Source organism: Adelges cooleyi, unplaced genomic scaffold (genome assembly GCF_023614345.1).
Source record: "Adelges cooleyi isolate 19-005CV unplaced genomic scaffold, UGA_ACOO_1.1 ACOO_flye_CR_arks_rails_tigmint_CR_PRNA_574, whole genome shotgun sequence".
NCBI classification, from domain to species: domain Eukaryota; kingdom Metazoa; phylum Arthropoda; class Insecta; order Hemiptera; family Adelgidae; genus Adelges; species Adelges cooleyi.
Window position 1 is genome coordinate 8,986,613 of NW_026096268.1, and position 25,905 is coordinate 9,012,517.

At 31.7% G+C, this 25,905-nt stretch overlaps 1 protein-coding gene across 7 annotated transcripts in view; it reads right to left on the reverse strand.

Moving 5' to 3' along the window:
- The window catches only part of LOC126843528 (uncharacterized), a 30,925-nt gene extending 12,380 nt beyond the window's left edge, over positions 1-18,545 (reverse strand). For 2 of the 7 annotated variants that reach the window (XR_007686442.1, XM_050581112.1), the window contains exons 1-2: positions 5,597-5,899; positions 1,937-1,970 (exon numbers count right to left, since the gene is read on the reverse strand). Coding sequence is in view for 1 of the 7 variants with exons in the window: in XM_050581112.1 (XP_050437069.1) it covers positions 1,937-1,970; positions 5,597-5,713 (151 nt within the window). In the remaining 6 variants the exon portion in view is untranslated. Of the gene's footprint in view, positions 1-1,936; positions 1,971-2,278; positions 2,745-5,596; positions 5,901-7,347; positions 7,598-18,204 lie in introns of those variants that run through there. The other 5 variants (XR_007686437.1, XR_007686441.1, XR_007686438.1 and 2 more) reach the window with 5 other exon arrangements.
- Between the last annotated feature and the right edge of the window lie 7,360 nt (positions 18,546-25,905).

The window sequence follows — 25,905 nt, forward strand, 5'->3', positions numbered from 1 at the left end:
ATTTACAGAACGACTCAGTCTATGATCGCTTATTGTCTCTACTAACCTATCCACCGGCCACGTATCCATCGCAAAATTCTCATTTCACTCACACTCAGTTGCTGGCCTCGAGAAGATCCGAAACACTTAAATTCGGCGAATAAATTATAATGGAGAATCTATTTAAACGGCGCTCTCCGAACATAACGGGTTCTTGCTGCCTTTTGCTGTCTAGTGCCTGTCTAGGTAGTACCAGAACAGACTAAGTACAGTTGCCACTCACGTTTCAGGCGTTGAAAAAAAAAGAAAAAAAGACAGGCACAAAGGTTACTGACCTTACCCAACAGACGACGTGCAGTATTGAGCTGAAACCGAATCCGTTCAAAGTCAACAACGGCGTGTTGCAATGGTTATTTTTAACACATTGCACGTCAAATAAAAATGGCACCAACAGACTGCCTTCGCTGTCAGATAAATAATTTATAGCGAAACAGCCCACGCGCCTTGTAACGATCAAAATGAACGCTTTTAACTAGGTAAAAAGCTCAAGAAATTATCTGTTGACGGGTCAAGAGTCGTACACAATATACATTTAATATAATGAATACATGTAAAATGCTGTTAATCAAAACACTATAATTCATTTTTTTTTTTTGCAATCTTATCTCTATCCGAGTGTACTAATTATTATGAATGATAATTTGTTGATAACCCGCTGGTTGGCGCATTACAAGATTTATGTATTTTTTTTTTAGATAGCATTCATTTTTATGATACAAGAGCTTCAATCAAATGTGGCAAAACAAAAAACACCCAAACCAGAAAACTAAAACCGGCGGATAAGTTGGTAATCCGGGTATCTTTTTTTACTAAACTAGACTTACCTAACAATTAAACTGATAGCGAAATGGACAAAAAAAAAACAAACGAACAAACATAAATGCTATACAACACATTCCGATAAAAAACTAATTATATAATAATATTATAAATCATTTTTAATTAACAGTAGAGTGTTAGTTTACAGCCAGCACACGGCTTGCCTTAGTGTAAAACTAGAGCAGTCACTAAACTATAATTGCCACTTAATAATGATAATTTACAGCCAGCGCGGCCGGCTCTGGTGCAAACTTAGGACAGCGACTAAACTGCAATTAACACAAACAATAATTAGTACATCAAAATGTTTTTTTAAAAATAAAATAACTATGACTTGTTATTAAAGATGATACAATTTTTAAGAGTATTTTGTATCACTTAGACGACTAATATTGAAAAACCAACAATATTTTACATGCTATCCTTACAGCAACAAAATAAATATATATATTGCTATAATCTGTACAGGTTTTATAGATTTAACCGTAGAAACGTTTTCATATTAATCTCATGTTCATCTAAAGCCTATACATTTACATAAGGTTTTTTTTTTAAATTTGTAAACCGGTTTTAAAAGTGGCTGTTATTACACTAGAGCGAGTCCGGTTGTTCAGGTTTGACTACTGACATTTATCTTATTTATATCTTAGGATATACATACAAAAAAATAATTCAACATCGTCTCGAGGCAAGTTACGTTAGGTACCTATGGTAAGAAATGAAAGAATTACTTCACCAGATTTCAATGATTTAATACATTTTATTTAAAACAGCTAGCCTTCTAGGTTGTCTCACGGAAATAATAATTTTATCGTTGGGTAAAATAAAAATTAAAAAAACGTGTTCCAAATTTTAAAATCTCTAAAACTAAAAAGAACACGAGAAATAAAAAATAGTGTTGGATCGACATTTAACACCAAGCTAAACAAAAACTATTATTAATTTGATATAAGTTTCGTAGACAAACCTCCCCCCCCCCACCTCCAGAGTATATTTTTCGGTTTTATTATATTATTATTTTCTATTATCTCGATAGTGGTAGACACTATTAATGGAAAAGAACAACATATTGACGTACCTTTTTTGGGTGGAGATATATTGTTTTTTCTTCCCTGTAAAAAAAAATATACAAATATTTAGAACAGGATTAGATTTTATTCAAATAACTTAATTGCATTAAAATGGCAATGGATAAATCAACAAAAGCTGATTCCGGTTAAGGATTTCGATTACAATACAACAGTATGGAGTTGGAGGGAAGACAAACCCGGGTTTATCGGTTTTACAAAAACCCAATTAAACTCGGATTCATAGTATGTTTCGCCAAACAACACCAAACGTTTGTAAGGTTTGAGCAATTAATTTCAATGCAAAAAAAAAATCAAAACATATTTATTATACATTATACATTTTATCGTACATATTTTACAAAATTACAGCCGACGTTGTCTACAGAATATGTGACGGGCTGTAGATGCTGATCGAATTCCAGTTGTAGAAGAAAATGTTAACGTTATTATTGGTTTACTTGGTAAAATATAGAAAATATGCATTCGTGAACGTACTAGATGTTAAATACAAGTATAATTGTAAGTACAGAAAAAATCGGTACGGACGTGTCTTCAGGTTAGCAGTCCGCGGTCGTCTGACTAGATTCGTTCTTTACATCTCACTATATATAAATGTAGGTGTACATAGTAAAATGCCATCGGACTGTATTGTGGAAAAAAACTCAATGGGCGTACACCGTTATCCCCCACCTTGTGGTGTTTTATTCGTTTGGTTGACCGCACCTTGGCCGAACCTTCGTACCGCATCATCTCAGTGAATGTACATTTTATAATTTATTCCCAACCATTCAATTAGAACCAAAGAATTCTCAGTCAAGGCCAAAACTCTGAAGATTGTTATTTATATGGCGGAAGGTTCGTGAACACAGCTTGATCGTGGCTATATATTATTACCATAAAAGAAGGTGAAGGGGCCGCCCGTTGATCGAAACACACACACACTAGTTTTTTATGGACGGATTTTGTACACGAGAGAGATTCTCCAAAAGTGTAGGGTGGTCCAAGTGTTATGTACCTATCTATAGAAATATACAAATTCGAGTTTCTCAGGTCGTTCCATGCTAACGTTAACGACCTCACTATATCCGGCCGGGGAATATGAATTTAAGTGCATTGTTTTTTTAGCGAAATTGCAACAAAACATTTTTTAATTTAATTATGGGAAGCGCACGCGTTTTATTCGGTCTTTGTCTAGCGTGACTCAAATGCTCTCGACTTGAAACACTTCTTAAGCCGACCGGATCGGCCCAAAAGACAACAGCACAGTGTCATCCTCGATTGTGAATTTCCATCATTGACTAGTCGACTTGTTCTCTGCTTAAATGTACATTAGTATATTATGCTCCCCTATAGATCCCTATTGTGTACTCTAATGCATTAAACGGTGATGTGTAAATTAAACGACAGGATATTGTCAGCAATTGAAGCCTGCAGTACAGTGACCCGCAGCAACCCTAATGGACATTTCACTCTTCAAACCCGACGATAACGTTCTTTGTTCGCTTATCGTGCATCGCGTGTCAGTTTCCTCTACATTAAATAATATTGTAGACAGAATAATCGGCCATACGGTAGTTCATTCAGTTAAGTCAGATCGTTTAACATCAATCAGTGGTGTAATAAAAGTTCATTAAAAATGTATGTTAATGCAATCGAAAAAGCGTGTATCAAACTATAATTGCGCCAAGATGCATTTTTATAGATCACTTCCCCTATTAAGAATCGTTCGATATCGGACTAGGATATTTGTATTGCATGCGTTAACTGCAAAGGTCTAGCTGTTATTCCGGCTGGGCAATTCTTCTGGCAACGCAACCGCTACGAGAACACATTAGTTAGACCTATTTTAAATGTACTACTTAAAGAGTGATAAATAAAAGTATTAAATTATTTGACGTGCAAATTATTAAAACAATTGGTCAAAAACAGAACGTCCGTCATCAGGATTTTTGATTTTAAAGAATTAAGGTGACCTCTTTTTAAGACCGGATTACAATAAAACTGTTGTTTAAAATTTATTGGACATTTTTGTAAAGTGAAAGTTCTTTCCAGACAGAGTCTAAGGCGAGTGACACACAGAGGGAGTTGAAAAAAAGAAATTTCCTATGTTCACACGCCTTAGTGAACACAAAAAAAAATGTATTCCTCTCACGCTGTATAAAAATGTCATGTCAAAATAATATCCATACACTCTATGCGGGTCGTACTTTGTTTTAAATAAATGGACATTTGTCCGGAAACATTATATATATATATATATATATATGATATTTTATTATCATAGATACAACTACCATCATATTGTTATTTTTATTAAACGAGCAGAGTCCAACGATTCCTTTTTTTCGAGGCAACTGTTCACAGTATTTTGCAGTAATCTGTAATAACATCTTTAAAAAACCAATATTTTAATAGTATTTAATCGCAAAATTAAATTATTCAAAACATGTTTCTTCAGTAAATAAAATATTAAAAATACAAATGTCTCATTTACATTAAGGTGCTTAAACATTAAAAAATTCAATATCCTCTTCCACTAATTATGGTTTAAATGAACGACTACGCTGCTGTATGTCATTGGCTAATTCCGACCCCTCTTACTTGTAATTATTATAAATTATTGTAAATACCTTCATCTCTTTTTTTTTCTCTACCGTAGATATAGTTAGTTTATAGTTTTATAACAATTATTGTTACTATTATTATTGTTGTTTGATATTCCATTGTTCTTATATGTAGTTGTATAAATTATCACCGTTTTTATGATGTTTTATAAGCTTGCCCTCGAGGCGTATAAGTATATAAATATAAAATATAAATATAAATATTTCAATACGAGTTATTTGCATATTACTTTGATGATATTTTCCGCATAACCCCGTTATTGCAAAATGATTTATAACGTTGGTTGGATAACTCTAGTAATATTAATGTTACAAGCAACAGATAAATTACTTAGGACATTAAAATACAAATCTACCGTTACCTACACTAAGATATAGCGACGCCTGACCAAACCAAACCGGTCGACAAAAAGAGGTTGGCCGTCGATTTGGCACATGGTGAATGTAGGAATTAAATCATATAAGAATCGAAATATTCTTACTACAAAAGTTAGGTAAGATTTTTTTACATAAAACAAAACGAAAAAATACATTCACCTCCAAAAAAGTTGTTATTCAGTAGAAATAATCCCAAATTTGTACGGTTATTTTTTTTTCTAACCAAGTGATAATGATAATTATTATTATTTAAACACAAAACAATTTAATACGCGTGTTGATTGCAAGTTTTAAATAGTTTCAAAGTGCGAACTAATAATGAAATATACAGATACAATGTCGATAAGACGTGTCTAATGAATTTTATGACAGAGCCGAACTACTAAAAAAATAAAATACATCTATTAAAAATATAATACAGTAAATGTATACAGACATGATTTATACCGATAGGTCGGAAGAGTTGGGTTTGGATAATCCTAGTACTACAATAATATTACCGGTTTTTTAATGTTATTCTAATTTAAAACGAAAACGGAATTCAAACACAAAGAAAACCATGGACTCGCCGACAGATTTGGGCAGCTCCGTCCCGGGGTCTAGAGGAAAGGTCTCTTTTCGGATTTATTTTTTACGGGGGATTTTTTTTTAACTCAATGAACTTACATCTTCGTAATCTTGCAATGAAAATTCTTTTTTGACATAAGGCAACGCGGGCGGTTGGTCGTCGGCGGCGGCGGCCTTAGACGACGTACCGGAACATACCGGTAACGTTGTCGCCATTAGACAAACGAAATCAAATCATAAAAAAATTGATTAAATATTTAAATTAAATAAATAATTGCCAAGAAAACGGACGAGTAATCGGCGGCGAACGGCGTTCAACGACGGACCGTCAAGAGCAACTGGTCGCCGGCCGTGTCCTGTTCGGCATTGCAGTGATAAAGTAGTATAGTGGTGGTCTTGTAGGATTTACAGTCCGCTCACGACTAAAAATAATACAGCGACTGCCAGCCGTTCTCTCTCGTTTTGCCACTACCACTTTTACACAGACATTTTCTGCGTTTTTTTTTTTTTAACATCTCACGTCATCGCGTCACGGTCACATAATATCATATAGAATAATAATAGCCCCGCCGCCGCCGCCGTCTAGTTTGAGATAAAAACAATGGACAAACGAATCGTTATAAGACGGGGCAAAACTGTGGCGGGCCTCTGTGTGTTCACAGACCGTCGACGGTACTCGACGTTACTCTTATTAAACGCCGGTCGCTAGTCGAATAACATAGTTTTGTAGTGACAATTACCATTTACAGCCGACGGCGACTAAACCACCGCCATCGATACTAAAGTATAATGATGATTTACAGCCAGCACGGCCTGCCCTACCTAGTGCAACATAAGGACGGCGACTAAACCGCATTACAGATATTTTAATGACAAATGGATAAGTACCATTTTAATTTAAATATGGGTGAAAACGCCAAGTACGAACGAACGTTTGGAGCACCTCCCCTCACCCTCCGGTTATTTATATCAGAGAGCCGATGTAATTTTACATAAAATGTGTAAATTTCAAACTGAGTTCTCCATAAAAACGCTTAGGAAAACGAAATAAGAGGTGAAATTAAAAAAAAAAAGATAAAAAAAAAGAGTGAAGATAAAAATTGAAAATACTTAATACGACCATGACCAAAATAAAAGAAAAAAAAATTCCAAACAATTTTTTAACATTCTTTTTATCGTAAAAGACATGCAGGGCAAGTACCAAAAAGTTCCACAGGGGGGAGGGGTGCCCCAAACGAAAAATAAATAAACAAATAATCCATCAATAAAATAAATATATTATACAAAATACATCTTTAAAACATTATCACATTGTTTTAAAAATATAAATAACTATATAGTGTATAAATTAAAATATCCCTAACGCTTGACAAACAAGTATAAAACCAACAGAAAAAAAGTCTAAAGAAAGAAAAAGGCTTATAAAAATAAGTAGAATGAATAATATCCAATAAAAAAACAACGTCTAATGGAACAAAATTATTTTAATGGAGTACAAAATACTTAAAACAAGTTTCTTTCGATTACAATTATGTGAAGTTTTAAGAAATATGGTGTAGGGTCTCATAGTTTAGCTTTCATTGAATAATATTTTTTTGACTTCGGATTTTGACTTCATTGTTTTAACTATAATAATAAACCGTTCATCTAAAACACAAATATTATTGTAATCTCTTTCAAAAAAAGTGAAGCCCAATAACTATTGAGTACAATGAAAAAACCACAAACACAGATGAATAGTCTAATGAATGAAAATATGAATAAAAAAGTATAAATCAATTCCGCGTTTTCTTATCGCCAGTAAAATACCAACGTTTTTGAAATTTAGGAAACATTTGACGAAAACTTACATATATATTTAAATTAGGATCCAACATCGTCCCATGAATTTGTCATTCTTCTTTGGCATGTTAAGCCCGTCGAATTTTTCACACCGCTATAGATTTTTTTCCCACGATGATCTCTAATCCGAATGTTACACTGGAAATATTATTTTGAAGAACACCGCGACAAACACACAATGTAAGCTATAGCCGAGCAAATTAAAACGTATTCTATTGGCATTAGGCCATCGAATGGCTCTGGCACTATCATAATACAGTATATGTATAAACCAGTATATGTTTACTTAATATAAATGTATTATATTTATGTATGATATCATTAGCACAATGTGTTTCACCGATGCTGTTCAAACTTCAAGGATAAATTGATACGGACAACAAATGTCTTTAACGACAATGTGCACTAAGAAAACTCTATATACAGTAGAAGATAACGACCAGCATTTTTTATTATTTCCAAGCAGTTAACATTTTAACTATTACCAAGTGAAAACCCTATCCGAGGGGTCACTGTGTTACACGACCGGTTTATAAGGTTGCATATTGTAGAATAATGAGTTAAGATAACGAGTTAACAGAGGACGTCATTGCCCTTATTTATTAAGGAGTTTGGTGTAGGCAATTTGTTTGTAATATTTTAAACTAAAGTTGTTTTATGCCCCACTATCATCACACAGCATCCTAGATTGGAGGATATAAATATTTTTTTTTATCTAAAAATGCCAGTTATTGGATTGTTTCTTCCGGCAATTGTTGATAATAATATCCTGTTTGACGGTTGCATGTGGAATAACAAACATAGTTTGTGCATTCGACAGTTGGTTTTAGCGTTGGAAGGTATATTTAACTTCGATCCGGAGCTGAGAGGGTACCATTTATATTAGACCAGAAACCGTACCTAAAAGATACTTTATTGGGCCGAAAATTTTCCCTTTCCTCAATTCTCTTTTAGAATAGAAACAATTTGTTTAAAAAAAATTAACACATTTTTAACTTAAAAATTCGCAGGACTCTCAATAGAGACTCAATAGCTGCCTATAAGAGCTTTGTATATAATGATGATAGCAAAGCAATTTTATTTAATACTGTATTAGCACGCCATATTAAAGATAACTTACGTTAAAAATAAACTTTACTGCCGGTCACATGTCTGAACGAATCGATATCATTGGACAATGATAAAAATTCTGATAATTTCCGGTTGCAAAAACACACAAAAGCGGTAATTTCCGTTGGCCCGACTGCGCGCAAATCAAAGAACTGCAGTCTGGACGTCATGCAAATTATTATATTTGGAAATGACTTAACCTAATCCATCCAAGTACACAACAAGTGCACAACAAGTGTTTCTTTGAGACTTTATTAAAACAGAAATCCGTCGCCTCTCTGTTTGTGTAATATGTTATATTTATAAAATGAATATGATTTATAGATCACAATGTGAACGACCCTAATGTATAAAAAAACATTAAAAAATATGTCTCGTAGATTTTTTTCCATTTTTAAAACGAGTACATTAATTAAAGGTTGTTGTCGAATAAAATTATATTAATTAATCAATCGTATGTGGGGGTACAACTAAGTGGAAAGGGGGGGGGGGTGATAAGCCCTTCATCCAAATGTTCGAAGCAAAGGATAAATTACAGCTTAATTAGTTGTACATTTAACTACAAATTTGGCAAAAAATACAATTTTTTTTTTAAAGATGTGAAAACGACCGAAAACTATCCACCGTTGGCCGCGCTCATCAGTTTGGCTTAAGTATTGCCTATAATTTTAATATTATGTTGAACTGCGCTTAATTTTTAAGCTACATCGGTATAAACGGCCTTAGGGTTTTTATTTTTATTTTTGACGTTATGTGTAGGCAGTGTTATAATACCTATATTTTACCAAATTTCGTGTTATGTAATACGCAATAAACAAAATTGAACTATCATTGAAATACATGATTTATTTGTATGGTCGCTATTAGTTCAGCTAACAGTCGACGTTAAAGGCTTAAAGAACAATAACCACGTCATTTTACAATAAAACATGTGTATTTCGCAAAGCATTTTGATATTTACTTTGGTACACGTTTTACAGTTATTGAACATTCATTACTCAGCCTTGTCGTCGTCACATACATATTTATAGATAGGTATTATATCAAACAATTCCATCTAATAATGATTATCTACTGAGATGTTAACCGGATAAAATTAATGATGAGATAAGACACGTCGTTTTAATTAGTTTTCAATTTAAAAAGTTCTATACCTATTAAAACTTGACAATCACTACCGAGAATATAAACGGAATTCACTGAACTGAAACGAAAAAAGATAGTAATTGTTTGGTTTTGTTAACACAATTTTTTTCTGACTTTATATCAATTACTTAAAAGTGAAAATTCATTTGAAAATTATTTATCGAATAAACATTTCTTATGCGTTTCAAATTTGTCGATCCGACTAATTTACTTAAAATTTTAACAACTTGGAAATTGAAAAGTTTTGTAGTTTTTTTTTTGTTTCTCCCATTCTAAGGGTTGTTGCCGCCTTTAGGCATTAAGAGCCAACAATTTTAATTATTTTCAAACTCTATTTAACACTTAATTACGTGGTACTGTCTCGAAATCTCGTTTGTAATGAAAACCCCCAAAGCTAAACCTAAGCGTACGATTTTAATAAAAATAAAAGAGACATTAAAATACTTATACGCTTATAAAATCATGTTTACGAGTATAATATGTAATGTACGCCATCTTATATGTAACATTGTGGTTTACAGCAAACATGCTAAGGGAGGCCACAGCGCCTCAGGGCCCAGACACGTCTAATATTAATAAACATTAATTATTATTATTAAATTATATAATTATTCCTCTAAGAAATTGGTCAAGTATTAAAAATGTTACAGGTACAAACTAAAAAAAAAAAGCGCACATCATTGTAAAAACAAACAATACATTATCCGCTCCGCGTCGAAGCTAAAATAAAATGTAGCTTTTTAGGCTGTTCTTCTCGACCTACACGGGGAGGGGGGGTGCACTTTTTGAAAATTCGGCCCCATAAAGTATCTTTTAGGTACAAATTCATTCATCCGATCCATAGACTTGCTACGCGAAAAAATCGGTACAGAGTTTTTGGAAGATATCTTGAAAGCGATAAAGTAACATATTATGTTGGCACATTGCCCAGCACAATACAAATATCAACGTGTTACTAACGGCTGTTGGGAGACGGTAAGACATTTAGAAAGCGATAAAATTTACGGCATGATTTTAGTACATTTCAAGATTAATCCACTGAAAACCAATAGCCCAATAAAAAGTCCAAAGATTCGTCTATGTGTACAAAACCGGTTAGGCGTTGGTTTAGCCTACCTTAAATTACTTAGGTAACCACGTTCAATAATAGAAATAACAACTAAATTTCCGACATTGTTCGACCGTTTTATTTGCAGTTTCGAGTAGAACATTTTTTATGGCAATGACTTTCAAACACATTTTCAGTCGAACATTAGTCCAAATCCTAAATAAGTCTCAAATGTTACATTGTATTCCTTGTTGGCAACCAACATTGTCAAAGTAGTTTTAACGACAAAACCCATTAATTGTAAAAACTGTATTAAATATTTATATATATATAAGACGAGCGTCCAAGAAGTGGGACAAACCCAAGGAATTGAACTGAGTCCCAGCACTGAAGGAAGTAGTCGAACAGCAGGTTTCCAATAGGCGGTTAATAGGGATAGGCGGTTCTCTACACTATTATAAAAAAAAACAAAATGTGCTTTTAGGATTCACACCTAGAATATGGAAAAAAAAAACAGTAAATTGAGTCGAGACTTAGTGTGGACGGAGAGTTCACGGGTCTTGGAGAATTATTGTGACTAAATGTGATTAAATAATTGTTTCGATGGGATCTGTGGACGCTGCACCAAAATGTAATAATTTCTTACTGTGCTGGTTTGGACTGTACTGGTTTGAACATACATACACAGATTCGAATGAAAGCGTTTATTTGAAAGTGATTTTATCACGCTATAATAATTCTTGAAGCCCTACGACCTTTCCGTCTTCAATATGTACATCCTAACTAGCTTCTCCTGTTTCTTAAATTGATATAGGCAGCACAATTCGTGTATATTATAATACATTGTGCTCTTTTTACAGCAAATAACCATAATAGTTTTAATTCACCTAATTGTTTTAATCATTTTATTGCACTACTGTTGTTATGAGTTAATCTTGTAGTCTTTATCGCCAACTAGCAAGGTCAAGTTTATACAATTTATAGGTTTTCGGTAAAACAATACAACGTATTATTAATTAATATGTGGGTAACGGGCGCTCTTTGATAAACGTGCCGCCAAAGAGATGATTTCTGGCAGCGAAGTCAACACTATCGAATCTACGACGTTTTCTCAAACAAGTATTGTTATACTTGTCAAAAATTAACTTGCGTTCAATTTAACTTTTTATACTGTACAAATAAAGTCTAAGAATTCTAATTCTTTAATTCTAGTGTCTCAAATTATGGTAGCACACTATAAGCTTTTTTTTTTTTTAGTCTATGACCCGTTGGTCGGTTTGAACAACTCTTGCTCTACTAAAGACAAGAGTTGCCATCCTGGGGAAGTGGTTGTGGTGCGGTGTTTCTCCGTTGCCTTCCGCATCAGTCGGGTGGCCATTTCTTTCTCCAGACTGTTGCCCGCCCAGCTATGGAAACGGCCAGCGACCGAGATTCGAACCACGGTTAGTGCGCAGAAACACTACAAGCTTATAAGTTACAATACAAGCAAAATACAAGAGTTTTTTTTACAAGTGGTTTTATCTTATTAAAGTTAACTCGACTTACACCACTATGGTTTTGACCCTCTCAATTATTACTTACAGCTCAAACAAATATATTGACAGTTGACACCCAAGTACAAATGACGCGACGTGTTCCAATAATTGAATAATCTATTACGTTTGTTATTATAATTGTTGATTAATGTATGGATATAATGATGAGGCCCAAAAATTTTGGTGAATATACCAGAGCGCATCCCCCCCCTTTTGGTGGGTATTTTGATAACTTTAATTTTGCCCTCACTTATTTTTTCCAAATGGTTTGTACCACTGGGTTCAAGGACTTAAAGGTTCGAATTATTTGATACACGTGTCCATTTTCAAACATTGTGTTGAATAAGATTTTTTATAATTATAGAATAAAGATTTTTATTATTATTATTTTATATATATATATATATATATATCTTTTAAGTGACGGGATTTTTAACTATATTTTATTATTTTACATATAATTATAATATATTTTGTATAATTAATGTTTCCTGTCAGAACTTTCTTTAATACATCTCCATCAGCTCTCCACACATGTCCCAGCCACTCTAGACGTTTACATCGTATACATGTGAGTATATTGGGTTTTTCATACAGGCCATATATCTCTTTATTGTGTCTTTTTTCATATATTCCTAGGTCATCATTGTACACCGGTCCATATATATTTTTTAAGATTTTCCTTTCCTATATATATATATATAAAATAATATCCAAAATCTCGAGGCCACGAAACATCCGGGTAATGGTCAAATGGCTTTTACGAGTCGAAATTAGCAAAGGAACTACACTATGACATACCCAAAAAATATTGCCACCACCCAAGAGACTTGCACATCAATATTCACTTCACCTAACCATATATAAGGCGCCATTGGACAACCGAACACGAGATGACTCGTGGCTCTAGGCCAACACACATTTCAGACGTAAATTTTTTTTTTTTTTTAATATAAAACGTAAAACAACCCCATCTCTTTGTGTTCTCTCTTGTTTGAAACATAGCTAATAAAGTACCAAAAACGACTATTTTTTGTTCATTTTCTGGCAACAATTTTTACAGGTATGAACTTTTGGGTATAGTGTACGTGTTCAGTAGACTCCAAGCAATAAATAAAATATAAATGTTTCACATATCAGTGAGGGTCGTATGCTAAACATCCTTAAAGAATAACATTTAAATGAAAGACGTTGAAATTTAAAATAAAAATGCAATCAATAAAATGTCATAAAACTAAAAAAAATCTTAAGAAAAAATATTAGTTATATAATATTTTTTGTAGGTTTCCATCGTATAGTTTGTAGAAAAATGACTAATAAATATTTTAAAAAGTGTGTTCGGCAAAATGGTCAGAAAAATACTTTTTAAAGGCTACAAAAAAAAAATACAATTCTATATTATGTTTTTTTGAAAATGTTGAACGGTCTAAAATGGATATTGATCTTAATAAATCGAGTCCCGCTAGACCTCACTGAGAGCTATTAAGAGGTTTTTTCAATGGAGTCTTACTTTACTTAACATGTGTCTTGTGGTATTACCGACATAATTAGGATACTTAGGATGCTAAGTATTTCGGGCCATCTAAGGTTGCCTAACTCATACTTGACCGACCAAACACAATAACACCCAACTTTTCTCATCCCGTTTTTGTTTTAAAAAAAAAAAAAAAAGATGAATGCGCAACTGTCACGTTTGAAAACACGGTTATCTCCTTTACCTAACATAATAGTAACATATTTTACCTAACATAGTAAAATAGCACTTCTAACGGCACAATCTTGTTTATAACCTTGGGCAACAAAAACCTCGACATAACAATATAGTAAACCTGACTTAGGTACTTAAACAGACTATTATTTGTGTCCATTTGTAACGGTTATTTTTTTAACCGAGATTGGGTGAGTAGACCTAACACTTACCTAAGTATATTATAATTTTTATTCGAATAATAATTTATTTTCCTTTAACGAATAATGGCCAATAATGGCACTTATAACAAAATAACAATGAGATTTGAAATATTTTTGACCGATAATCTGACGAAATCGTAATCCAACTCTTGACTCCACATAAATTATCAAAATTAACCTTACTCATCTTTTAGATAAGAAGAATTGAGCTGTTTCTTAGAATACACATCTGTCCGTGTTTAAAGAAATAAGCTCATATTATAATTTCCCAGAATAATATTATAATTAGCCGAAGTAACTCAAAGATCATCGAGATCTCGCTGCTGTCATCATAATTGTTTCACGCTTTGTCAGAAATCTGTTGTTGTCTTATTTAACGCTTGTAATATATAAGGAAACAATAAATCCACTCGGATCAGTCGGTTTACTATTTTACCTAAGTCAGTCGAAAAATGGAAAACGTTTTAATGTTTTTAAACGGATTTACACTAACCGTTTGTACTTGTTGTACTTCTAAAATAGCTTTACGGACAACTAATACAAGAAAAACGGATAGTGAATTTATGGATTAGTGATTTTTACCGGTTAAAATTTAACAAATAAAATATTTCTAAAAAAAAAAAAATCGGTTTTAATTGAGTTTGTTATAATATCATTATAACAAATAGAAATTGGAGTAGAGTAGTAAAAAAAAAAAGAACATATAATATTTATATTTAAAAATCAACAATCAATTTTTGAACGCAACAAACGTAAGCACAAATATTAATACAGCTGAAACTTCATCATTATTGAAAATAGTTAAAAGAAGTATTTACTCGATATGCATTAAACCTATGTTTGGCACTTGGAGAGTATTATCTGCCCACTAAAATTCTGTATTAGAGAAAAAATTTGAACTAAAATATATCAAATGTTTTTTTTTCTCGAAAACCTTTAAAAGGTTTTAACCAAAAAGCCACACGAAACTCATATTTTCGATCAAATAGCAAATATTTTTGTAGTTTAACCAAAACTATGAGTTTTATAACAGGTTTTTGTACACTCAAAAATAAAACCACAACCGGGTTTTGACTAGTTTTGCGTCAAACACACACTTTCTAGTTAATTCACATAGAGAAGTCTGTTATATAACTTTCATACCTATTATTCCTGTAAAGTCTTTTTAAATAGTTGCTGGTTTCTCAAATATGCCATTATTGGTTTAGTGATCGAATTTAATAGAAAATTGAAACTATTCCGATACCGTTTGACTTTGACTCAAGCAAAACAATTTTGATGGATAACAATTATTTTTCCTACAGAAATGAGAGATGGTCAACCTAAAAAAAAAAAAAAAAATAACCAATTACCAATAAATAATTCTCATCACATACACACTGAGATTTTGCGGCAAATTGCCTATACTTTACTCCTAAATAATCCATTTTTGATGGTTGGAGTCCTCTTAACAATTTTGTAAGCCGGTTTAGCCACACAGATATAAAATGCAATAATAGCAGCTGCAATTTGACGCGTATTCAAGGTGAAATGGGGGGAAAACATTACAATGCCGGTCGGGTGGTTGGTGATTGGATTTTTGGTATCTAAAATATGTTTTTTGTGCCAGTACGGACAGCTGATAAAAATATTTCTCTACTACTAAGGGCTAATGACCCACCCAAGACCTAATGGCTAATTTTCAAATTAAATTTATTTAAAATTTAATTACAAAAAAACTCAATTTTTCAAATGAAAACAGGTTTGCAACATATAACGCAAAAAATGAGAACGACAAATTCTTATGTTCTTATAACAGAATTGAATTTGGACCCGCCATCTGCAGATGTCGGACTGGCCCAACGGGGAATCGGACAAATTCTCTGACCTTTTTGGTTTTTATTATTTGGGGCACATTGTGCTGGATCACACGCATGTGTATGTATCTATAAAATCTCTAGCGATTTTATTATTTGGTTTATAAAATTCAGAGCCGAGTTCTTTCGTATCTTATAAAAGAATATGTATGTTGGGAGAAATGTTACTACAGATAGCCATGTTTTGAATTTAACAGCGATGAAACGCGATGGTGGGCGACAGATCTTCTTCTTCTTTATCTTCGCCTTACACTCCCAACTACATTGGGTCGGCCACCCTAGTCCTATACCTCCATAGAGCTCGCACTTCTACATCTCGTTCAATCACCCCCCCTTCCCCTATCATCATATAACTCTGCATTCCATCCACCCATCTTTTGTTTGACTTTGAAAAAATGTTTTGGGATATTTAATGACCATCCAATATTCACACTTCATTGCCATTATTCGAGTTTTTCATTTGATTTTCCGAAAAATTGAAAATTTCAATGACGATGCTAGGCGTAAAGAGTAACAGCTACTTATTTAAACGGGTTGACCAACTATTTCTAAAAAATGTTTTCACTCGATAACTCCACTTACTAAAATATATTTACAGACTAGTGGACTATATGCATTTTGCAAGCAAAAACAATGATTTATAACAACTCTAGAAACACTAAAAAGTGAATTTAGAAATGTTAAAAAAAACGTTTACGAAACTGCTTTAAAATTTGTTAGTTTGGCAAAAAAAAAACAAAGAAAATATTGATTTCAAAGTCCAAAGTACATTTTGTGAATTACGCAGTAAGTATAAAAAAAAAGTTTGGTGAAATATCACCTCATCATAGTTATCATATTATTTTATAGTTAAAAAAAATAATAAATCAACGTATTTAATAGTACTGCAAATAATGTGATAAATAATCTAGAACTTCCGCTTCAAGAGCGAAAACGAACCAAAAGCAGATAAGCCGATTACATTTTTGCACGAGGTAGCATTAAAAAAATATGCGATCGTTGAATTCATTTCATATATTTATTTATTATCATTATTTTTATATTTCGGTTATCTTAAAATATTTAAGTAAAGTTCTTTTAATTTAAATTACTATTTATAAACAAAAAAAAATGATATGGACAATAATTTTCTAGTGGTAATTTTAATAATTTGAAGGGTTACTGTTTTCAAAGTCTTCCAAATTCTGTTATGGCTTTTAATATAAAAAAAAAATAATAACATATAAATGGCTTTTACTCATATAAAAAATTGTACACGTTAAAAATAATACCTCGAAGCAGGGGCGGTTGCAAGGGAGGGAGAGGTGGGCTATGGGGACTGAAGTCTCTATAAAATAAAATAAATAAATAGTTCCAATCAGTTTCCAAACCATTAAATTCTATACTTTTACATTGTAATAATATAAATATTATAGGCGTCACTCTGATACAATAACATAATAATTATTATTTTTCAGTAAGCTGGAAAACATCATAGGCACCACATTGGCACTAAACAAAGTAAGTTGTTTATATATTATGTATATGTTTCAAAGGGATTTTATTTTCTATTCCCCCTCTCTAGCTAGTTAGTATAGAAATTAATCTGAAAATAAGTTTTCACGGTCGGAATGTATTTAAAACCATTTTTTCCTTAAATATTACCCATATAAAACTCCTTAAAAATAAAGAGCCGTTTAGTAAATTTTAAATAGTAGATTATTTTAATTTTTTTAACTGGGTCAGATATATTTTTTTTATTTTGCTAGTATATTAAACGCGAAAAACACGTCATGAAAAAAATACAATCTTGTATTATTATATTTTGTTTTTTAGCAAATAGGAAATATAATATGCAAGATACCTACCAGATTTGTTGAATTTTATTTTGTACAAAACAAGGCAATAAATTAAACGAGAACTAACAATTCAGACGATTCCGAGAAGACTTGGAAAATATTTTTGAAAACGTTTTTCGCGAACACTTGAGTCCATACAAGCGGGATTGGCTTTTTTATCTGAAATACCGTTTTGAAAAATAACAATACACGAATATTTGTACGGCATTTTGACAACGGGGGGAAAAAAACTACATCAATTCCAAACATAGTATGAATGTTACGAATCATTATGTTGTTCTTCGAAAACAACAAGTGCACAAGCGCGATTTGAGTTGAAAATACATTAATTGTACACGAACAATTAACCAAAGAATTCATAACACAAAACCCGAGCAGATTTTTTTTTAAATCATTATTTAAGCGCAAATAACGGCCTTACCTTTTTGGGTTATCCAATAGGAGGAAAACGTCATGATAGTAAAAAAAAATCATAATAATATTGTGGTTTTTATACGGTAGGGGGAAATATGTAAATATAGGGAAAAAATAAAAATTTAACACATCACAATCACTGTCGTTGGTAAAAAAATGAAAAAAAAGTGTAATTTTTCCAAACAAACGGAATACGTGGAGTTTAATAAATAAAATTAAAAAAAAGAAGCACTAACACTACACGTGAGCCGTGACCACGGCAGAAGACGTAGATTTTTTAGATGATAATAATTCCATACACGTGCGACGACCGCATCACACACACACCACCGTACCACACGTACCACCGACGGGCTAATACTAAACGAAACGACCGACGGTCATGTGCGTTTTGTCAATAGTCGGCATCCGTGTACTGTACTCCAGGCGCCACAGTCGTGTTACAAGATCAAAAGTAAAAAAAAAAACACCCCTACTGCGACCGAATTACAAGGGTTGCAACTTACACGCGGGTATTTGGAGTCAGTACCGCCTGTTACTACACCTGGGACGGAAATTTATGGTTTTTTGAAGAGATAATATATATGTACAAGGTGTTCCAGTATGAAAGGTAGGTAGGTAGGTAATTACAATATCCAGGTGTGTACTACAATATAAGCTTTATAAAATATGTAATGACTTCGAATAAACATTTTTTTAATTACACTTGTTGTAGTGGCATTACAGCGCCGGCGGAAGGGGCAGGGCGGAAGGGGCAGCTGCCCAGGGCCCCGCCATTTTAGGGGCCCCGCGCCCTTCATGGGATTTATTGATTTGTATGCGGAGTATGCCTAATATCTTGTTTTTCAAATTAAATAACAAGTGTCGTCTGTCATATGAATTTTTTTTTGGTATTTTAATCTTTAACTTCAACATTATTTTTAGTAGGTCGGTACTCGGTACCTATTATAATATATTGTTATCGCTTTGGTGATAAAATATGATATCCATACTAAGAAATAATCAACAGAAAAATTTTGGTTTGCCTGCGTTCTTGTTTATTTATAGTACAAACATTATTACTCCTTATCTTGTATGTGCCCACATGCAATTTATTGTAGGTAGTTGATTTTACCGTCACTAGACACATTATTTCTAAATAATTGTTATCGTCGATATTTGTTTTAACTATTGTTGATCAAGCTATCGTTTCCATGAATATGAGATTTTCACAGCTTAAATCGTTTAAAAATAACTTTGGTTTTTTGTATCGGATTAACAAAATAAAATTCATGGAAAAAGAGGAGTTAAGAAAATGTTGCCATGATCTCCAAAACGTTCTAACTGAACGTTCACTGAAGGTGAATTAAAAGATATAAATGGTTATGAATTGTATGAAGAATTGCTTATTTTTTGTACTATGATAACTGAAGAAAGTACTAAAAAAATGTTGCGGTTCTTATCCAAATATTTCAATTGCACTCAGAATAATTCTCTCAATTCCAGTAACATCTGCTGGTGCGGAAAGGAGTTTTTCCAAATTAAAAATAATAAAGAACTACTTAAGGAGTACTTTATCACAGTGTAAGCTTACAAGCCTAGCTACTCTGTCAATTGAACAAGAAATTACTGACTTATTAGATTTTAATGAGCTGATTGACATTTTTGCTGCAACCAAGGCCAGAAAAAAACTATTTTGATGTTATAAAATTCATTTTTTTTTAATTTTTCAACTTTTTTTTAGTGTAAACATTTAATTTGTATATATTTTATTTTAATATGAAAATTTTATCTAAACAGAAATAAATAAATACATATTTAAAGAGTTTATGTTTAATACTTTGTTTCATTTTATGCCTAAGAAAAATGTTTTTACATAAGTTATGTGAAATAGAAAAAAATGTTTTATAAGTACTCGAGCGTCCCAAAAAAATTTGTTTTGGCTTCTCAAAAAAAAATGTCTAGGGCCCCGTGAAATAATCTGCCCCGGGCCCCGCAAAACCTCCCGCCGGCGCTGAGTGGCAATTTACACAGTTGACCCGTAGGACAGGTTGAGAATAACGTTTAAAGAAAAAGCAGACAAATTGAATTTGCACTGTGTAAAATATAATTATAATATAACACTTCTAATTTTTTTTTAAATACATAATATAGTTAGTACATAAAAGAGTGATTGTCTATGATCTGAGGAGGGATACAGAGGGTGATTTTTTTTTATCACATGTCACTCAATAACTTATTGGGTTTAATTAATAATATATTTTTTTTTTTTGTAGTGTTTTCATAATATAACGTGATCTTAATTTTCTACACATTTTTATGTTCCTATCGCCCTCCCTAACTAATTAGAGTATTTGTATACTTTAGTACCGTGGAAATTGAAAAATTCGCATAATTAGTAATTTGGCACCCGCAGACTCAAAATTAGGACCCCCAAAAACTGAAACCCCAATCCTTTTTTTTACGCATACAATTTTAATAGTATACATATACTCTGTTTAAATTGTTTATTTTATATCTAATGGTATTAGGCACATGATTTTAGCATCCCCTAAAATGTAGGTCTAGTTGCGCATGTAAGTCGCATCTTAAGAAGATAGCCGCCGCGTTTTTGCGTGATAAGTATCTTACCCGTGTTAATTTTTATTATTGCCCGGGGTCTGATACAACGGTATTTATTTTTTATCATAGATAGTGCAGTCTGCAGAGAAGGATTGTGACACAGCTCACGTCCTATACTCGAGGACAAATACCACACAGGTTTAACTACTTTTATGGGCTCTTAGCAAGCTACTGCACATATTACATCATCCAGACTTTTATTTTACTAAATATGGTCTATGAACAACCCGGGTCTTTCCTACGAGTAGTCTTAAACAAGTACAACGTTCTTACGAGTCAGGGCCACACATCTCCTATAAGTAACGTTAAGAGCCAGACGTCTTCTACACACAGTCTATAAGTGCACTCACTGCACCATAACCAATATTATTTTATGAGAAATGTACAAAAAAAAAAAAAAAATTACAATGATAATTATAATTTTTATCAGTGTTTTTTTTGTAAACGTCTCATTTAATGTAACTATCAAAGCGGTTTTTTTTTACTTATTGAATTTCTATTATGACATCATATTTTTCAAAGCGGCAAAAATCAAACTTGAATTAAGAACTAAGAACTTGAAAACGTTTGATACAAACAATGGCAATAGACCGCAAAAAGAATACTGTGGACATTTTTATCGCAACATCTTATTTTAAACGAGGTAAAAAAAATAGTGCACATTTACTATTACACCGACGAAGTTTATTGATGTTTGATTTATCAGATTGCCTTAGTGTTAAAATGTAATCATTCTACGAAATAATCGAGATAAAACTATTGATTTTCTTTTAATTAATATACTAATATTCCTTAATATTTTATAATACCTTACTTAACGTTATTAACTTTAACATTATTTTTGTGCCTAAGACCGTTTGTTTTATTACTATATTATCAATAGGAGTAATGACCTGCATAGATAGACATAATAATATTGTTTAGCATTGAATATTACATTATGTTATTAAAGCACTTGTTATAATTAAATATATATATATATATATAAAACCGTTTATATAAAGTCAGGTAATTAAATTATAATAATTAATGAGTTATTTGTAGAAATCTAATTTTGTTTTTCCACTGTACAAGGAGTACAATACTCATTATCAATATAAAATATATATTATTAGATTATAATTAATTAAAACGAAAATAATGTTCTTATGAAATGAAATTCGATGAAAGCACTATTGAAACATTATCGATTAGATTTCTACATATTTTAATATGTCTGTAATAAAAATCGGATGAAACTGATAAATGGCTACGGCCAGAGTTGGTTAGTTAAACGCTCAAAAGTTCTCATAATGTAAATAAGGGAATTATTATTTAAAACCAAGTTTACACTTAAATTGAAATTTATAAGATTTAACATATGGCCTAACTCATGACAGTGTCAACATTTTGAGACGACTTTGTAATCATACATACATAATACATTATGTGTAAAAGGGTCATTTATACTTAATGTAACATTTAGCCAAATATGCAAGTAAAATCTTTATTTTCCACAAGTGCACATTTCTAACTCATGTTATAAATTACAAGAAAAAAAAATTAAGGACAAATTACGTGTATATTGGTCTGATTTACAGGAAACCTAACCTAACCTAAACGATATAATTTAGTAAAAATCCATAATATACTTCTAACCCTGAGAGAAGAGGTAAAAATAAAAAAACATAATTACAAACACAATAGTTCTCATAAAATGTACAAAATGTAATACGACCTTAATACAATTTTTAACTAAAATTTATCTTTAAGTAAAAATGTGTAAAAATGTATGTTAACACAAAACAGAGGACTTTATTTTTGCAAAAGTACACATGTTTCTACTTAACAAATAGTACGTTACTAAAAATAATCTGATTTAAGTTTAAAAACAAAAACATTTGTATTCTTCATAACATTTACAAGGCATGAATCGTGGCACATTTTTAAAAACATTTAGAGTTAAATTTTTACAATTTTCAAAGATTTCTAATGATTTCATTATTAGTAAGATTTAAAAAAAAAACTACAAATAAGTTTTTTTTAATCAAATTTCAGAATTTTTAAACCTAATAACAAAAAAAAAAAAAATTGTATACCTCAAAATGTTTTCTTGGTCATAAAACTGGGTTGAGAGTATAAACTATAACCTATTAACTCTGAACTCGATAATGTATCTCGAAATATTTAACGTTCAACTTTAAAATTACTATTATTTTAATTATATATAATATTTTTAAATATGCCTATAGTTAAGGGTTAAATATTGATATTAAATAATGATACCTATAAAAAAAGGGCTTCTCTACCTTTGCAAACGGTTTTATCTCAATTATTTCTCTTTCACGTCAGGTCTATGAAAATGTAATGAAAATCTACATTGTTCAAAATGTTTTTAAAACTTTTTAAGAAACAAATGTTATTCGATAGGTTTTCAAAAGGTAAGCATAATTTTAATGCCCGGAGGATCGTTACCTGTAATCCAAAACACGTTGTGCCGACATGGCAGGTGTGTATTATGTGAACACCATAGGTGGTTGAACTCGGGAATTCGTAATCAGATAGAACCTGATTTGTTCGGGAATTACTTTTGGATTCATTTAATACTCTTAACGCATAAATTAAAGAGATGACACCACAATTAGAAACATATATAGCCATACACCTATAATATATTACATGCTAAAAACTATATAGAAGTACACATAATCCGATTAGTAAGTCTTTGCCTTTGTAGATTTTATCCTATAATCATACTAACGGCATTCTTGAGGCATTATCGAGAGTGGTGGTCCATTCATAAGTATGTCACTGATAAAAAAAAATATATATATATATTTTTAAACATTCTTTTATACCTTGTAATACAACTCGACCGCCCTAAGGTTTTTAACTAACTATGCATATTTTAGCACCAGAAGAACCTGTGTCTCTTGTTGGTGCTATTTTGTTAGCTATCGTTATACATACATATATTGTCACTGTTAAATAGTTGTAAGTAGTGTCACGTTAAAGTCGATATTAGCCGACTTTAATTATTGTCGGTTCATTTATCAAATTATTTTCCCTATACTCAAAACATATTAGCAAAAATATTCAAAAAAAATTAAATTTCTTAAATATTCAATAAGTTCTTCAAACGGTCTACGATAGTATGTTAAATATTTTAGGTAATGAAAAAAATGATAATATTAGTTTCCGAATTAGTTAAAAAAATATTTTTAATACAAATTAAAACACGAAAGTATAATGTTAGATATTTTTTATACTATTAATTTATTAAATATTAGAATTACAAATAGTAGGACGGGGAACATTTTAGAATTTTATATCTTTAAAGAAATATAATTTAGTTCTGATCGAGAAGCAACTTCATTGATATGTCAAAAGAAATCCTTTCTAATCTAGCAGGAGTTTCAGGATTGGTTAGGGACGACACATGTTTAATAAGTGGATTAGAATGGGATTGTAGTTGACTATGAAAACTTTATAAAAGTCTATTTTTGCACAGTCTTTAGGCTGTATAAAGTGTATAATTTGAGTTTTAAGTAGGTGTTTTTTTTTAATTTTCTAAAAGCAATATTTTGAAAAGATTGAATTTTGTGTTGGATTTTTTTGCACTACCCCATAATTGGAGTGTGAGAGAGTTTTTAGAGATTTTAACTCAAACATCAATCTTGGGGTTGTCGTACAAAAAATCTACGAGTTACTGTTCTCCACAACTTTATTTCCAATTATTCTTGAGCTTTCACGGTTCTGGAAGGACTTGAAGATGCCTCTATTTCTTCTTTCTTCCGTCAACCCTGTCTATGGTATTTGCTATTGTTACTCCCTTAATGCATTTGTTTGGACCATTGTTGATTGTGTCTACTCAATACTGTCTTTAGCGACAGTTTTGTCTTGATTCTTGGACAAAGAATTACCCAGGGATCTTGGTCTTTCTATTGTTTGGCGTCGGTCGTTGTATTGTTCTTTTCTTTTTCCCCATTGAACAATTGATGTTTATGTATTGCCAATTTTCTAACCATCTTCTCTATTGAAATTTTATGAGCATTTTTCCATATCTAATGCTTCTTTGAACATCTTTTTTCCGTACTTTTTCTTGCCAACTGTTTGCCAGTTTAGTTTTAAATGATGCTATAACCAGGTCTTGCACTAGATTTGTGTCTTTTATCTCAAAGGACATGGTCATTCTGGCTTAGGTTTAATGAATTAAACCTTATTATCTATTATAATTTAATTAGAAACCATCCAACGAATCCGAACTCGGTACCGACGGTGTATCCGCTGTAAGTGAACGCTCAAATTAGTTTTTCGGGTAAACGACGATGTAAATATACAACAAGAAAACCGTACGTCATCATGATGTGATTTCATGTGCTGCACCAAATCTCTGTTAAATGCATAACACTTCATCATATTTATCGCACGAAAACATCGCGAGTTTATTTGTATTTAATTAAATTATTTTAGGATGAAACAAGCAGCAAACATTATTATTAAAAAAAAAAATGTGTGTAACAAGAGCAATAGAAGACATCTTTCCACAGAGTTGTACTCGCAGTGTGATGTGTACATTGACGACTGAGACTGCAGCCTCTACGATATATAACCATTCGGGGGGTGGTAGCAGATACTGGCAATATTAATACTTCCTAAAAAAATTACACTTGGCGAATGATTAAAAAGAAACTAGGTTCCCACAGTGAAATATTAGGAGATGCCACATGTTCCGTTTAAAATGCCAGATTCAACTTAATCTAACCAGAGGGCGTCACGTTCAACGCATTATATTGCTATTTATTATAAAAATGTATATTAAATTACATTATACACGAGTAATTAATTGTTGTAATGTCAATTACTTTGAAAACAACCGAAAATTAACTACAATTTTAAATAATGTTAAACATCTTTAATTTTTTACTAAAAAGCAAAGCGTGTCTAAAAAGTCCCTAATAAATTTATCAGATAATGTTTTATATTGTAAGTTCTTTTGTAATTTAAATTTAGTTTAATATTTGTGTGTGACACATACATTTCATAATACTTAACTCAATGAATTTGGACTTTGGCCCACGCTTTTCTTTTTAGTCAAAAATTAAAGATGTTTAACATTATTTAAAAT